At 38.6% G+C, this 16,372-nt stretch overlaps 1 protein-coding gene across 1 annotated transcript in view; it reads left to right on the top strand.

Annotated features, from left to right (window-relative positions):
- Window positions 1-4,444: 4,444 nt before the first annotated feature.
- The window catches only part of TTC21B (tetratricopeptide repeat domain 21B), a 69,479-nt gene continuing 57,551 nt past the window's right edge, over window positions 4,445-16,372 (top strand). The window contains exons 1-5 of the mRNA XM_006201090.3: window positions 4,445-4,575; window positions 8,529-8,658; window positions 8,749-8,859; window positions 11,744-11,910; window positions 14,134-14,256. Coding sequence (XP_006201152.2) covers window positions 4,555-4,575; window positions 8,529-8,658; window positions 8,749-8,859; window positions 11,744-11,910; window positions 14,134-14,256 — 552 coding nt within the window. The 5' untranslated portion in view covers window positions 4,445-4,554. The remainder of the gene's footprint in view (window positions 4,576-8,528; window positions 8,659-8,748; window positions 8,860-11,743; window positions 11,911-14,133; window positions 14,257-16,372) is intronic.

The raw sequence follows: 16,372 nt of genomic DNA, 5'->3' as shown, positions 1-16,372 counted from the left end.
TTCCTTGCCTTATGTTGGGAGGGCAATGTTCCCCAGTGGTCAAAAACATGTACGCTATTTAAAAATAAAAATTATATATGTATATATTATAGATATATTTTTTCACTGTTTTCACAATTTTTTAAGTGAACTTGGAACTCAATCCCAAAATTCACATGTGCAGGAAATTTCTACTTCTTTTAAATCTAACAAAATCCAAAGCGAAGCATCAGTCCTACTGGATTGCCAGGAAATTAATTTTCACTGAGTATTATACAATCTTTTCTCCCAGGACTCAACCAGAATCCAAGAGGCTTATATGGTGTTCAGGAAAGAGAAAGTTTCTTGACCCTCCAGTCCGTTGTAGCCTCTGATGACACCGCTATTGTCCAAACTGAAGTAGATCCGTGAGGTCAGTATCCTAGACCCAGCTCTGGTGGGTGCACCCTGCAACCATCTTTCTGACCTGACGTTTTGCCTCCTTCTGCGTGCATTGCCACGGATGGGGAGAGGGGAATCTCCAGAAATCATGGGAACCCATTGCTTTATATCTCTCTCCCCGTTCCTGGAAAGGACTCCTCCCTCTCTTTTCTCAAAGGCACATTTCTGATTCCTCCTACCCACCAAGAAACACAGACTCCTTTCTTTTGATTTATTTTTTCCCTTTTTTAAATTGAAGTATAGTCAGTTTATAATGTGTCAATTTCTAGTGTACAGCATAATGCTTCAGTCATACCTACACATATTCGTTTTCATATTCTTTTCCATTATAGGTTACCATAAGATATTGAATATAGTTCCTTGTCATTTCTTTAATAAACATATCCATTTGCAAAAGATCCAAAAGGCTTTTAAAGTACTGTAAAATAGAATTTCCTGAGACGATGCAAACGTCCTAAATCTGGCGTGTCCAGTCCAGCAACCACTAGCCACATGTGGCTATTGAGCATTTGAAACAGGGCTGCTACAACTGATGAATCTACTTTTTAATTTGAATGAATTGTAGTGTGAACTTAAACAGCCTCCTGTGGCTAGTGGCAACCTTTCTGAAGGCTTCTGCTTCCACCCTGCTATGAAAACACTCATGGGCTAGCCGTCTACGTGAATCAAGGGGAACGGAAAATTTGAAGAGCTACATGAAACAGCATCTCAAGGAAGTTCTCTGGTGCTGAGTAGAAGGGTGTTCATTGCACTGTTTAACTTTCCTATATCTTTGAAAATTCTCAAAATAAAAATCCGTAGGAAAAAAAAATCCTGCCACAAATTAAAGCCCAGTTATAAATGGATTTACGAGCAGGGATCTTGAGGTATGAGCTCCAGCTGTTTTAATTCAGCCAGTTCAGACGAGTGGTAGGGCTGATGAGGAGGGCCCAGTGCACGAGAAACCAGGAGACGGATGTGGAGAGAGAAAACCTGAAGACTTTTGAGGTGGGGAAAAAAAATCTCCTCAGTCGTCAGCAGGTAAACAGAATCCCCGCCTCCAAGCATTCCTCAGAATGGGCGGGCTCCTTCCCGAAAGAGATGCAAGCCGGGGTGGAGGGAATGTCACGGGCGGCAGTGTGAAGGATACTCTGATGGGCTTCTGGCTTAATTCCTCACAGATGAAGAAGTCAGGCTGGCAGAGCAAGAGGTATTTAGGGAAACACATTGGAGCCACAAGCTGGGAAGAGGCAGTCTCGCGGAGCAGGGGCATCATACAGGGACTGGTAGCCACAGATTTTGAAATGGACGCAGGGAAGGGAGAGAACAATAGAAAGGACAGAGAAAGAACTACATTTGCCGCACCCAAAGAAGATCGTGCTAGACCATAACATCCTGCAGAACCTCTAGCCTGCGGGGCAGGCACAAGGTCTCTCTTCACTCCTTTATTTCTGCAGACGCAACACTTGGCATTAGCATGCATTGCCTCAAAGAAGTATTGGTGACTATTTGGAAACACTGCCCGAAACAAAGTTTTTGAGAATCAGACACCTAGAAAGCTAAAGCCTGATTCTTCTCAACCTTATGATAAAAATTAGAACAAAGCTCTGGTTATGACACATCCAGAAATAACAGTGTCTAGGATAATGTGCAGTGTGCATTTGATGTCAAGGAAGATTTTTCAGACATGAACTTGGACCTAAGTGAGTAAAATCTAAACTAATGTACTGTCTTACCTTAACATCACACCAGGTAGACAGGGAGTGATCACAATTCTTTATTGTTATTCCATCAACTAAAGAAAGATTCTTTAAAGTAGTGGAAGGAAAGACAGATGGCATCTTATCAAGATATTCTGTATAGCATGGTTGTAAACATTTAAATAATTCATTATTTATATTTCAAATACCACACTCTTTTGAAATGTATTTGTTTTCTCTCTTTTGCATAGATGAAATGTCAAGATGTCAAGAAAATCAAGAAAAAAATTACTCCTGGTCAGTCTCTGTCACAGTATGTGAGTAGAAACATTCTCTACATCTGATAGTTCAGGTGAGGAAGTAGCAAATTTCCTGGTATCAGATGTTCTTAGCCACCAGACAGCTGAAATGCTCAGTTATTTTTAAAGAAAAAGTATCATCCAGTGGCCTAAAAGGAGTTAATTGTAGGAACCGAGGGGAAGGAGTCCCTGGACTATAACAAGTGATATGAATTTCACTTTATTCTTGATATGCTAATCCTTACAGCTGGGCAAAGACCACTCAGTTTAGCCCATTTATTGCACTTAATACAGCTATTAAAGCTGCTAATTTATTCATTTCCTTTTGTGAAAATTTATTTAATGTCTATCTACCTTTACTAGACTTTAAATTCCAGGAGGAGAAGACAAGGATTTTATTCTCTGCCATCGGCACTCATTAAACATTTGGTAAATGAATGAATGATTAAATAACACATTGTTAGAACTCAGATCACTTCCTCAACTTTCTCCATAGTGTCATTTAGTAAAAGGAATAAGAGAGGTAAGTGACAATTATCATCTTCTCCCTAATTTACTTAAATGAATAAAACTGGAGCATTTTAAAGGGATGAGTTATGAAAACCGTCTAATTTTTTGCATCAGCCGACACCATGCTTCATACACAATTCAAATGTACATTTGTACTGTCTTATTTGGAAAAGAAAAGAGGACCAGATAGCATGTGGAAGGCTGGATCGCAGAAAGTTAGCTTGATTGTCTGTTTTTTTAATAATGATCCTCAGATATTTTCTTCCAGATGAACTCTTCCCTTGAAACCAAAAGCATACAGTTTAAAATTATATTCTCTGCTGAGCACTTTGGCATGTGGTATTCTGTTGCACGCTAAATACAGATTAAACTACAGGCTTTGAAAATCAGACCAGCAGGTGTTACCGGTTGTCCATCACCACAAACATTTAGCTTGACTATGAATGTTGGAAACAAACGAAAAACCCACTCTTCATGAAAATAATATATGCCTCTTTGGGTAGAATGCTCTTTTAAGGGAAACCAGTGAGAAATACTGCCTAGCACTGCAGCCTGTGACAGTAGTCACCCTTCCCCTCAAGATCGTCATTATTAAACCACTGGCATGAAAAAAGGTTCAGGTTCGTTGCTGCTTAACAAACTTAAAATCTGATTTAAGGCAACTATGAATCATAGTAACTAAAGTAAGATAACTAGAACTAGGATTGAAAATTGGAATCCATGTTAAGAGTTTACAAAGATCATTTAAACCTCACATCTTCACCACTGTTTTAAAAATATTTAAGAAGAAATAGGAAACCTTAGTTCATTACATTTCAATTTAATTCACTAAATAACTGAAGAGATCTATGAGCAACTGGTAAGTTACCCGATCAGTACAAAAATAAACGTTTTCGTAGGAATTAATTTTATTCTCAGTTTAAAATCAGCAGTATTTTTTTAACTGAAAAAAAATGTTTACTTCATTTGTTCCTCCCATTATGAGGGCTGGGTGAAAATAGGACTAATTTAACGTGCTTTTTATCAACAGACACGGGATTGCAGCAACGCCTTCTAAAATGGGCCCGAGAAGCTCAGCCCTTTCTGCTGAGAACTTTTCTGCGCCACCTTGTGGCCATAATGCAAGTACTACACGTGAAAGTTAAAGGCTTTTTCCTGAGCTGGTCAGGCCTTCAAATAGCCGCATTGCGGGAACCTGCCTCTACACAAACTTGTGGAAAATGGTGTCCTTCTTTGTAGCTACTGATGGGAAACAGACTTGTCCGTTTTCCTACATCCTCCCCATTTCCTTCATTCTTTAATTCCTTCTCCTTGGGCCAGCCCACGCACCATCCCCCTACAGTTGTTTCCCTGTTAGACCTCCTCTGCCTTCCCCATCATTCGGTCGGTCGCCCCCTTTCCCTGTCGCCGCCCGCCCTCCGGGTTCCCGCCCGCACCTGGACCCCGCAATCCCAGCGGCGGGGGCCCGCCCCCTCCAGCCGGCAGCCAATGGCTGCGCGGCCCCGCCCCTCCCCTCCCCTCCCCGCCCCTCCCGCCGCGTCCCGAGCGGATTTGGGCCTGGGCAGCGCGGCCCGGCCCCCTGGCGTTTCGGCTGGGCTGGGGCGGTAGAACCTTCCGGAGGCCCGGGGCCGCGTCTCGGGGCAGCCATGGACTCGCAGGCGCTGAAGGTGAGCCGGCGGGACCTGGCCCTGTGTGGTTTTGCGGGTGGTGAGGGGCTGGGGGGCTTGGGGCGCGCGGGCCGCCTTGGCGAGGCCGCGGCTACCCTGCGGCGCCCCCGCCTCGCGGGCGGGCCTGTAAGCTCCACCACCGGCTCTCCCGCCGCGGGCTCTGGACTCTGGAGGTCGGGGGCAGCCTTCCCCGCGCGCTGCTTTCTGAATTGCCGTTAGTGTGCTTGTCCCACCCTGTGTGTTGTGTTTGCTTTTACTTTTGTACTCTGTTTGCTCGGAAGAGTTGGTCAACATATGACTCCTAGTGCGCCTCCTGGGTGCGGTTTTGAAGGACTTAGAGCAAACTAGTGCCAGCTCGCCCGCGGGACGGTAAAAAGCACAGATTGTATGGAACCAATTAAAGACGTAGGGCTTGAAAATGGAGGCGTCTTTATTTTAGGGTGGTGGTCGTCCTTATTTATCACTGATCCATCCATTCAGCAAATATTGAAAGACGGGCCAGTTAAGAAATGATATGAAAACAAAGACATGAGGCTTCAGAATAAGTTACTTTGGAGCTTGATGGCTTCTCCATTTGTTCACTGATTTACTTGTTCAGCACATATTGATAGAGGGCTCACTGGGTGTCCACTGGAGCTGTAGATAGTGGTTCACAGAGCGGAGCAGTCCTCGCCTTCACAGATTTTATAGCCTAATGATGGAGAAAATCTTTTAAATTAATTTAGCAGATGTTTCTTGAATGCCCTGTGTGTCTGGCTTTATTCTGAGCCCTGCAGTAATAAAGCTAAGAAAACCCCTTCCAAACCTTCCTACATTTGTGGAGGGAGAGTTAGTCAGTAAACAAATCAATAACACGTGTACCATGTTGGTGATGAGTGGATGGTGGACAATTTGGCCATGATAAGGAGTGATGGAGTGTCTTTTGCTTTTTTGCCTAAAGTTTTTTTTTTAACATCTTCCTGTGAAGCCTTCCCCTAAACTCAAGTATTTTTATTACCTTAAATTTATCTTTTTACTGCCACCCAAGTTAACGTTTTATTAAAAACACTTTCATGCTAAAAACTTGTTTAGCTCCACATCACTTAGACTAGAGGAGCAGCTAAATCTGAGGCGCGTCTTGACCCTGGCGTTCTCTCCAACCTCTTGTCTGGTGCTTCCTGTTGTGCTTCAGGCTCTGCAACAGGGAATGGCAAGCTTTGTCTGTAAAGGGCCAGGTAGTAGGTGTTTCAGGCTTTGTTGGCCCTAAGGTCTGTGTGGCTTCTTGTCTGCCATGGTAGCGTATAAGCAGCAAGCAAATGAGCTTGGCTTTGTTTCAGTAAAACTTATGGACACTGAAATTTGAATTTCATATAATTTTCACGTGTTATGATATAGTTTTCTTTTGTTTTTTTCCTCAACATTGCATTTGAACATGTACAAACTGTTCTTAACTTGCTGACCTATATAAAAACAGGCAACAGGCCGAATACGGCCCGGAGCCCACAGTGTGCCAGTCCTGCTCCTGCCTGTAGGGTGGCTTGGTCCTCTCCATCCCCACCCCATCCCTGTGTATCACTGCTCATTTCTCACCTCTGCCTGGCTAACTCCTGTGCCTTGGGAATCATGAAAGGGGAGCAAGAAGAGTGTGTGGGTGTGTGTGCAAATCCAGTCTGAAGTCCTCCCCAGGAATCTTTCCCTTCATTTTACTGTTTGAGCCTCCCATATCCTAGCCTCATTCTCCTACATTCCCACAGTTGTTTATAAGCTCTTTTCTTGCATTTACTACATTGTATTTCAGATAGTCTTTAGATTCTTGTCTCGGTTGAAAATTTTAAGCTATTTGGGGACAAGAACCATATCCTAATCATTCATATTCATAGTACCTAGCACAGTGCCTGGCACTCGTGGGCAGTCAGTAACTGTTTCCTGGACTGAACAAGTAACCTGAGCCAGGACCGTGGTCAGAGGTGCAGGGAGTGGGAAGTAGACCAGGGAAACAGGAAGGACCTCCTGACAGGTTGGAGTTGGGGGACTGTGCAAGTGGGAAGAGAGGATTCCCGACTCCATGTCTGGCTTGGGTGGTGGGGAAAATGCAAGTAGGAATCTGGACCTGCGATGAGTGATCTTGGTTTTTTTATGTCATCAACATATGAGATTTGGAGGAACTCTTTTTTTATTTCAGAATAGAGGCTTTACCGTATGATCTCCTAATTAATCCTCACAATCATCTGTAAATGACTAACAGCGTTTTACAGATGAGCAAACAGGTGCTGTGAGAGGGACCAGAAATTTGAAACCAGGTCTTTTCACCTGTAAGTCCATGTCGTTTTTGTGATAACATGCCGCTGCCTTTCAGGAGAGTTACAGCTGCTTGGTGATGCTAAACGCTGTACAGAAGGCAAGTAAGATATTAAAAGTGTCCTTAGTTGTGGCAAACTAAGAGGTCATTTGCAACCTTAGGGAAGAGACTCTGGAGGAAAACTGCACTTTACTGAGGTGTGCCGTGGGGGTCTTGGAATTGGTGTCCAGATCATGCTTTGCAGAAACTGGCAGAGAAGGGAATGGAGAAGAGTAACCATAGGAAGGAAACAGTAAAAGTTAGAGGACGATTGCCTAATTGTACCAGAGAAGCATGTGGACTGGAGCTCTCCAGAAACAATAGACTGTTTAAAAAAAAAAAAAGTTGTCTAGACACTCATTTTTTCTTACTCAATTCAACAAGTATTCATTGAGCATTGATGGACCACTGTCCTGGGCACAGATGGTTGGACTTAACATTTCTCTGCTCTTTACTGACGTAGAGCATCTTTTTATAAACTTACTGGCTATTTTATAACTTTTTCTGAATATTTAGGTTTTTTTTTCTTTTTTTGACCGACCAATTGACCTTTTTTTTTTTCTATCGAAGTACAGTTGATTTACAATCTGTAGTTTCTGGTATACAGCAGAGTAGACACTCATTTTAATCCTGTCAATCAATGCTTCATCTGCATTTCTGACTTCTGCCAAATGAGCTGTAGAGTCAGACTAGGTAGGTGTGGGGTGGCCCGTATTGGTTTATGGAGATGAATCAGGTGTATCACATTGATGGTGAATATGTTCCCTCTTTGATTAGCAGCTAAGCCCTTAGCTGTGATCCTGAGGGAACTGGTGTAAGCCATAGACCCAGTTAAACCAGAACTAAGATCTCCTGATAGTAGTTTTCTGCCTTGTAAACCAAAATGATACAATTTTGAAAAAAAGCTTAAAGATAGTGATTTCCATTAAAAATAGTTTAGATCATTTTTAACTGACAATTATTTGTTGTAGAACTCAGAAAACAAGATAACATTTGACAATAAACTGCTGAGTTTAATTTGGCATTACTTTGAGGTGCTATAGAAACAAAATAGAGGCAAGGGTTTTCTAAAAGAACCTGTAGTCTGACAATGGAAGATGGAATGGAGTAATGGAAAAAATTTTTTTTAATTCTTGCTTTTTTGTCTGTTTTCCCATTTTCTAAAACCTTTTTAAGAAAGTGGGCAAAGGAAAGTGGTAGAAAGTAGCCCGATTTCAGTAATGTTAACAAATATGGGGGGAAGAATGTAGCTCAAGCACTAGAGCTCATGCTTAGCATGCACAAGGTCCTGCGTTCATTCCCCAGGACCTCTTCTAAAAATAAGTAAATAAATATACCTAATTACCTCTTCCCCCCAAAGATAGATAAGCAAATTAATTAAAAAACAGTAAGATTAACAAATAGATTAGAAAAAAGATTGAAATTATTAGAAAACATTGAGTTATTTCAGTCACATTGTGTTCTACATTCCTTAGTATTAAGTGCTAGCCTTTAACAATATTTTAAAGAACTTGGAAGAAAAAAAAATACATCAGCTAAGTTTTAGATTGCACGAGATCTTAGGTTAATATCTGCTTCTTAGACTATTTCAGGACACCAGAATTTCTTTTAATATTTAGTCTTTATTTCCTTTCAGACTTTGATTAATTACTATTGTCAAGAGAGATATTTCCATCATGTGTTACTTGTTGCCAGTGAAGGAATTAAGAGGTATGGCAGTGACCCAGTCTTCAGGTTTTATCACGCCTATGGGACATTAATGGAAGGTATGTGCTAATTATCAAACATGTTCTGTAAGTTTTAAATTTTTGTTTTGCACTAAGAAGAATTTTTCACTTCATGATTTTGATTTTTAGGTAAAACTCAAGAAGCTCTTCGAGAATTTGAGGCCATTAAAAATAAACAGGATGTATCACTTTGTTCTCTAATTGCACTGATACATGCTCACAAAATGAGTCCCAATCCAGGTATAGTATTTAAGTACAATGCTTAGTTTTTTCTACTCAATTCATTTTGACTTTTTTTCTAATTACCACAGCATTCAATCTGATCATACTGTATTGTATTTTGTCTGTAGGTACTATTTATATCATATTTCTTTTATCTTCCTGACCAGATTATAAGTTTATCAGACAAGAAATACTGCTTTCATGTTCCTTATATCCTGTGGCAGTTTCATTAGTATATAGGGATTATTTGAATTGACAAAAAGGTGAATGTTTGTTAACAAAGGTTAAACTAAAATAAGGACAGCTCAAAACAGGTATATACATAAAATGCCCAGTAGCAGCCAGATTTACCACTTACATGCAAATATATAGAACGCTACGTGCAGTTTCTCTCTACTGCTGTGTCTTAAGCTTCTTGAAAGCCTTTACATCAGAGGGGTTAGCTCCTGGAAGATATTCAGTAAATTTGTATCCAGTAGTAGACTGGGAAATATGGCTAGATTATAGAAGGAACTTTATGCATAAACCAGCAATTAAAATTGTGTGAACTGTCTTAATGTTTAGTGTATCTTAATGGCTGTATATGTCCAGTAACAGCTAATAGCACTGTAAATATAAATCCTGTTTCAAATAATTAGGCAATTACTAAGTGTCATAGAATTTTTTTTTAATATTGGAAACAGTTTTTTTCTTAAGCAAAGTATCACTTACCTCCTTCACCCATGTATACTTGCGCACATCAATAAAAAGTTATTTAAAACGTTAAATGTGTTTAGCAAATAAATAAATCTAACAGCTGCCTGCTTTCTGCAAGGGACTGTGTCAGATATAGTTGGATACAAAAGAGAATACAAAAGAGTTGTATGAAGTAATCTGTGACATCAAGTTTATAATCTAGTTGACAAAAGAAAATGTCACATCCACAAAGATTAAATTCTAATGTTACTACTCAGTAAAATGATAGAAAATAAAACAAATGAATCCATAATTAATTGAAAGTAGTGTGTGTACTATTTATCCATAGGAGTAGGCTGGGAAGGCATTGTGGAAAGTGGAGACCCAATCTTGTCTTTTAAGGACAGCTGGAGTATGAAGCATATTTGTCAGACAGGAGAACTTGGTGGGCAGATACATGGAAATGGTTCAGGATTAGGCTCCTCTCTATCCCCTTTCTCTGTGTTCCAGCAGGAGTGTGTTAGCCGGAGCAGAGAATTTGTATAGGAAAGCTGTAGTCAGTAAATCTTTAAATAATAATAGTAATATTACTAAATATTTTCTTCCTAGAATCAAGCTTTCATTTGATTATTCTTGAGAGAATCGATTCTGCTGGAAAATGGGATTTCCAGGACACTGAAAATACGGAGATAGAACTCTTGTTTAGAGACACCTGAGTACTCACTCTGCCTTTCTCCATAGGGGGTGCTGAGTGGTTTTGAGCTCAGGAAGGGGCAAGGCGTCCTGCCGTATTGCCTGGGGAGGGCCTAGATTTTTCATGTACATTCTTCCTGAATGCTGATATAAGTCCTGATTATAAAAGGGCTGTGATGCATTGAGAATATCGAGCTGATATCTTCCGGCAAGAGCTAGCTTTGCAGAGGGTATCACCACTGACTGTTGCCCTACGAGGGACTTGATGGAGCTCTGGGCAGGAAGGTACAGTGCCTGTTCCTGTCCTGATGAGTTCTGTTTCTCTCTCAGGACTATTTCATGAAAACTTCTGAAGATATTCAAGTAGGTGTATTGAGAGCAGGGCAGACGGAATTTTCTTGCCAAGCAATCTGTAGCTCTCCAGAAACAATTTTGTTTCCTAAACTCTTGAAAGTTGTCCCTTAGTAATTCCACATTAAGTTTAAATATGTATTTTTAGAGTTAAAAGGAAGAGTCACATACCTTTCCTTGGTAGCCAATTCCAGAAGGGTATTCTGTCAGAATCTCGGCCCTCAACTTTGATGTTTCTTTTTCCTTATTGCATAGCTGATCCACATTCTGATTCAATCCAGGATTTGAATCTAATTGACACTTGTGCCCTAAGCACATATTTAACAGATTAAATAGAGTGATGAGGGTTATTAGAAGCAGACCATCTTTTTAAGGGAGCCATTGAGCAGTCAGTATTAAACTGTGTAAGTAACAATACTTGTATTACCATTCACTGGCCCATGAAAGCAGCCTGATATGTTTATATATTTAAGAATTGAATTGGGTGATTTCACTAGTATTCCTGGATTTTCCCCTATATAATTGTATCATTTTAGATTCATTGCTAAGTTTTTCAAGTCTTATTTTTTTTTAAAAATTGCATATATATAGCCTTCCTGCCTCTAGAATGACATAAACTATACAACTGGAGCATGTGTTACAGTGGTCGTTAAACATGTTAGCGCTTGAAATGCGTCTTGTTTGACCTTATAAATTCAATTCTAATTAATTTACTTTTAAATTTAAAGCTGACTCTTGATTCATTTATTAGGTATGTTTAGAACAAGTATATGATTCCACTTTTTTAATTATAAATTTTATGAAATATAAGTGCACATCAAATTTCTGAAGGAAATTTAGCACTTTAATTGAGCTGTGCTTTGTGTAAAATACATACCAGCTTTTAACTAGTAAGAAAAAAAGTATGTCATTAATAATTTTCACATCAATTATGTGTTGAAGTGATAATTTGTATATATTGGGTCAAGTAAAGCATATCATTATAATCAGTTTTCCTTGTTACCTTTTACTTTTTTGATAAAGTTGCTGGGAAATTTTAAATCACATGTGGCTTGCTTTTTATTTCTATTAGGCAGTGCTGCTGCAGAGAGAACTGTATTCTCTGCTGTGAACCATCTGACCTGTTAAAAACTCTTGATCTAGAGTTTAGTTTTTATTTAATGACTTTTTATTCCTCTCTCAGATAGAGAAGCTATTCTGGAATCAGATGCCATTATGAAGGAGCAGCGTAAAGGAGCTGGCCCAAAAGCTTTGTACCATGCAGGCTTATTTTTATGGCACATTGGTCGTCACGATAAGGCGAGAGAATATGTTGACCGAATGATCAAAATGTCAAACGGCAGTAAAGAGGTAGATGGTTTTCTTATTTTGAAATAACATTAAAAGAAGCTTGTGTTATTTACATATTCAGTAGTATCTGCCTTTAAACCTCAGAGGAAACTTTTGTTACTTACAGATCCAGTAGTAGTCTTTGCTCTCGCCCCCTCTATTCATACTTTATAAATAACAGCTTTATTTTAATATTTTATAATTTGATAAAGTTGTGGTTCCCTACGGTTGTTTATTTTCATGCTCTTTATTAGCTCTTGACAAGATCCCTCCCCAACTCCTCCCCTCCTTTCCTTCCTCCTTCTTTCCCTCCCACTCTCCTTATCAGACTGCTGTAGACACAGGGCACCATTATTTTATTCTATTATTATTAGTGATAGAAAAATGAGGAATAGCGTAATGTTACTTTCATGGGTGGATCATCTAGCAGTGTTACAGGGCACATACCCGGCTAATACTGTGAGAAAACTGACAAATAACATGAGAGAAATGTGATGAAAATGCATGGGAAGTAAGTTATCACTGATTGCTCTTTGTGCTAAGCACCACTGTCAGTACTCAAGGAGAGATCACATCTCTGAATGTTAGAATGAGGAAGGATTTCTTGAAGGAAATAGCATTTGAACCCAAACCTGAAAGGTGGGTACAGTTTCGACAAGCAAAGATTATGGAAAAGGGAAGTAGATACTCCCAAAGTGGGAAATGAGGAAAATCTGGAGGCATGTTGCTTGTAGGGATAGTGAGAACCTCGTGTTTGATGGGAACTCGGGGTACCCAGATGAAGAAGGTGGAAGAAAAGCTTCTAGAGGTCAGTAAAACCTTTTTGTTGTTGTTGCTTTTTGGTTTATTTATTTTTTAATTGAAGTATACTTGGTTTACAGTGTTGTTAACTTTTGGTGTACAGCATAGTGATTCAGTTGCACAAATATACATTCCTTTTCATATTCTTTTTCATTGTATAAAGGTTTTTAATCATGTCAGTGATATCATTAGAGTGTAAATCCAGAAGATTAACTTAGCGATGGTTTATAGGATGACCTGACCTGGGAGGAAACTAGAATGCAGCCCAAAAGGATAATACTTCCTGGCAGAAAGTTTTGAGGGTCTACAGTAAAATATTGTACAGTGAGTAGGAATTTAAGAATTGTTAAATACAAGACTTGTCAACTGATTATAAATAGCAGGGGAAAGATACTGAAGTTTCAGGTACACCAAGGATGTCTCTCTGGGGTTTTAAATGGATGATTCAGAGGCCAGTTAACATGAATAGAAAAACACATTGGGATGAGAAGGGATCTTGGAGGGAGGTGATGTACTGGTTTAAGACATGCCGTATTTCAGGCTCTGGCAGAACAAGGAGATGGAAGATAGTAGATGAGCTTTTAGAAAACGAAAAGTTTAGAAGAGGTATTGAACAAGAAATAGAGGTTGGGACATCCACACAGAGACAGTAGTTAAAATGGTTCAGATAAGGACACCAATCTAGTGAATAGAAATAGCATTGTTTGAGAATCTCATCTGTTTTAAGGTGTGGTACAGGGAGGAAAATAAAATCTTAAACATCTATGAAGTTTATGAATTAACCTGGAAACTTTGTGATAGAGAAGCAGATTTCATAATTTTTTATTTGGGCATTAAAAAGAAAAATAATGAACCTGTATCCATCTTCTTTCTAATTCTATAAACTTTACAACCCATTGGCTTACTAACATTTCTGAAAGTGAACATCTGTGACTTCTTCATTTTTTAATTTCTGAGGCCATTTTATCCTTTCATTTGAAATTTACTGGACTAGTCAGATTAAGGAGAAGATAGTTGCCATATTATCTCAATTTTTAATAAATGTGAAGCAAGGCATTTCTGTTTTCCTATCTTAGTTTATTTGGTCTGTTTGCCCAAAAGAGGTAACTAATTCTTAATAGTGTATTGAATTATATGTTTAAACAGTTACTAATAATTTACTAGCAAAGCCCCAAGTAAGAATATTGGTTATTTAGCATTAATGGAATATTTGTCAAGCTTATTAATATTGAGCACAGTAGTAATCTTAAAAGCTGAAATTCCTAATAGTTGCCAAGACACTGATCTGGCAAAAGCTTGAAAGCAATTTTATTACACAATTTTATCATTCATAGCATTATGTGATAGTGATTTTTATTACTAATTAAATAAAAATGACTCCTTCATCAACATTTCTTTATTTCCAAACACATGGAAGTATGATTAGAATTATTCATTTCACAGGGACAGGTTTTGAGAGCATGGCTTGATATTACAAGAGGAAAAGAACCTTATACTAAAAAAGCACTAAGATATTTTGAAGAAGGATTACAAGATGGAAATGATATTTTTGCTCTGCTGGGTAAGGTGAGTTGGAGTTATGGTAAAATAATTTTTTTAAATGTATTTGTAATGAATCTGAAATACAACTAAATTAAGTAGCTCAAAAAGATAGTTTTCTTGTTATTTTCTACCAACTCAACTATAGGAGGGACTTGCATTTGTATAGGACAGTGAACAAACAAACTAGAAAAGTATTCCCTGCTAAATTCCTGAATTTGGGTCAGATTTAATTGTTTTTGTTGTTGCTGTTGGTGGTGGTGGTGGTTTCTGTATTACTGACTCACCAAACGTCTAAAGGTGTGTCTAATGCATGAGGCATTGCTCTGCATACAGGAGGTACCCTGAGCAAAAGAAAACTTCTTGCTTTTTTATGGAGCTTATGTTCTAGTGGTAGAGACAGACAATAAACAAAATAAGTGAGTGAATTACATAGTATATTAGAAAGTGATAAGTGCAATGGAAAATAAATAAGTCGGGGACAGATGGAGAAGTACAGCTAGGGTATAAACTTAAAATTTTAAATGATGTAGTCAGGGAAAGTGACATTTGAGCAAAGACTGGGCAGCTTGGGACACATTACAAATAGAGGAGATGCTTTAAGGCATGTTCAAGGCATTGCTTGAAGAGGCCTGGAGACCGAAGCAGAGTGAGTGAAGAGGAGAGAAGTCGAGGCTAGAGAGAAGGAAGGTGGGGGTCAGGGCAGGTGAGCCCAGGGGGAATGAGGTGAGGCCAGCTGATTCTGTAATGCCTTTGGCTTTGACTTTGAACCAGATAGATCGCAGCCAATGAAAAAAGAAATAATATGATCTGACTTACATGGGAGGGATGACCAAGTGGCAGAGACATAAGAAATCGTTAGTGGGTTCGAATGTTTAAATTCAGTTCCTTTCTTTAGTCCCATTGATGCCTTCTGAATGCCTTAAATTTAAAAAAAAAATTTTTTTTTGATTCAGCAAAAAGAAATTATGTTAGGAAAACACTATGTTAAATTAGCAGTAATTTGTGGAGGAGGGGTATAAAAAGAAAAAAAAGAGAGGAGTATTAGTGTGTTGGCCGTCATCAGTGTCCCTCCATCACTCTTGTCAGTTTCTGTGGGTAGTGAGCTTGGTCAAACGTTTGCTACCAGTATTCATGCTAACTAGTGCTCACACTAATTGGACTCAGGTTTTACCTAATGGCACTGCTAGAGGTCTGGGGAATTTAGCAAGTTTATGAAAAAGTTTTTCTTGATTATTTCTCCTCCCTGTTCCTTAAAGAGAAGATAGTTGTTAATCTTCTAAGGTAGGGCTATTTCAAGGGTTAATATAAGCAGCTTAGATTAGAAACGGACTCAAGTTTAATCCACATGATATAAACAAACAAGCCCAAATCACTAGTCTAATATGTAAGATTGGTTTAAATTCTTTTTCTGATAAAACCCATTCCTATTATGTATTTATTTTTCAGTTCATTCAGCAGGACGTTTACATTAGTCTAATTGCAAATGGGAATGATATGAACCAAGTACATAGCAAATTTAGTTTTGTTTAATATGATAAGCTGCATTCATCAGGGAGGTGATAATCTAAGGAAGTATTAGATATGGTCTTGCAGCATGATTTTGTTAATTTATATTACCAGCTATTTAGGCAGATTCCAAGGACATATGTATTTTTAAAAATTACCTGTGTTAATCTTTTTGCTATTATTGGTAACTACTGAGAAATTTAAATAATTTATTTTGACATACTGCATGGCATAGTCATACTTCCTTCAGTTATATGGCAATATAGTCTCAAACTGATTTCAGGAATATATTGCAGTTCTGCACATCTGTTGAGGCTGTATGCTCTTTTTGAGTTGAGATAGTCCAGGACTAAATTTATTCTTAAAGGATATCTAAAAGCAAATATTTAAAAATCTGTCATATGATAAATATGCCTCATCATCTGTTCTTAAAACACTAGCTATATTTATAGCTTTACTTTTTTCTGACTACGAAAATAATAACATGGACATTGTAAAAAAAAAAAATTCTTAGAATACAGTAATAGCTGAATTGAAAATAAATATCACTGTTGGGGATAATCAGTTCAGCTATTATATTGTAAATGTTGTTTCTTCATGTCAGTAAATACAGATCTGCAAATTTACATAATGA

Source organism: Vicugna pacos, chromosome 5, assembly GCF_048564905.1.
Source record: "Vicugna pacos chromosome 5, VicPac4, whole genome shotgun sequence".
NCBI lineage: Eukaryota > Metazoa > Chordata > Mammalia > Artiodactyla > Camelidae > Vicugna > Vicugna pacos.
This window is presented reverse-complemented; position numbering and strand designations above follow the sequence as displayed.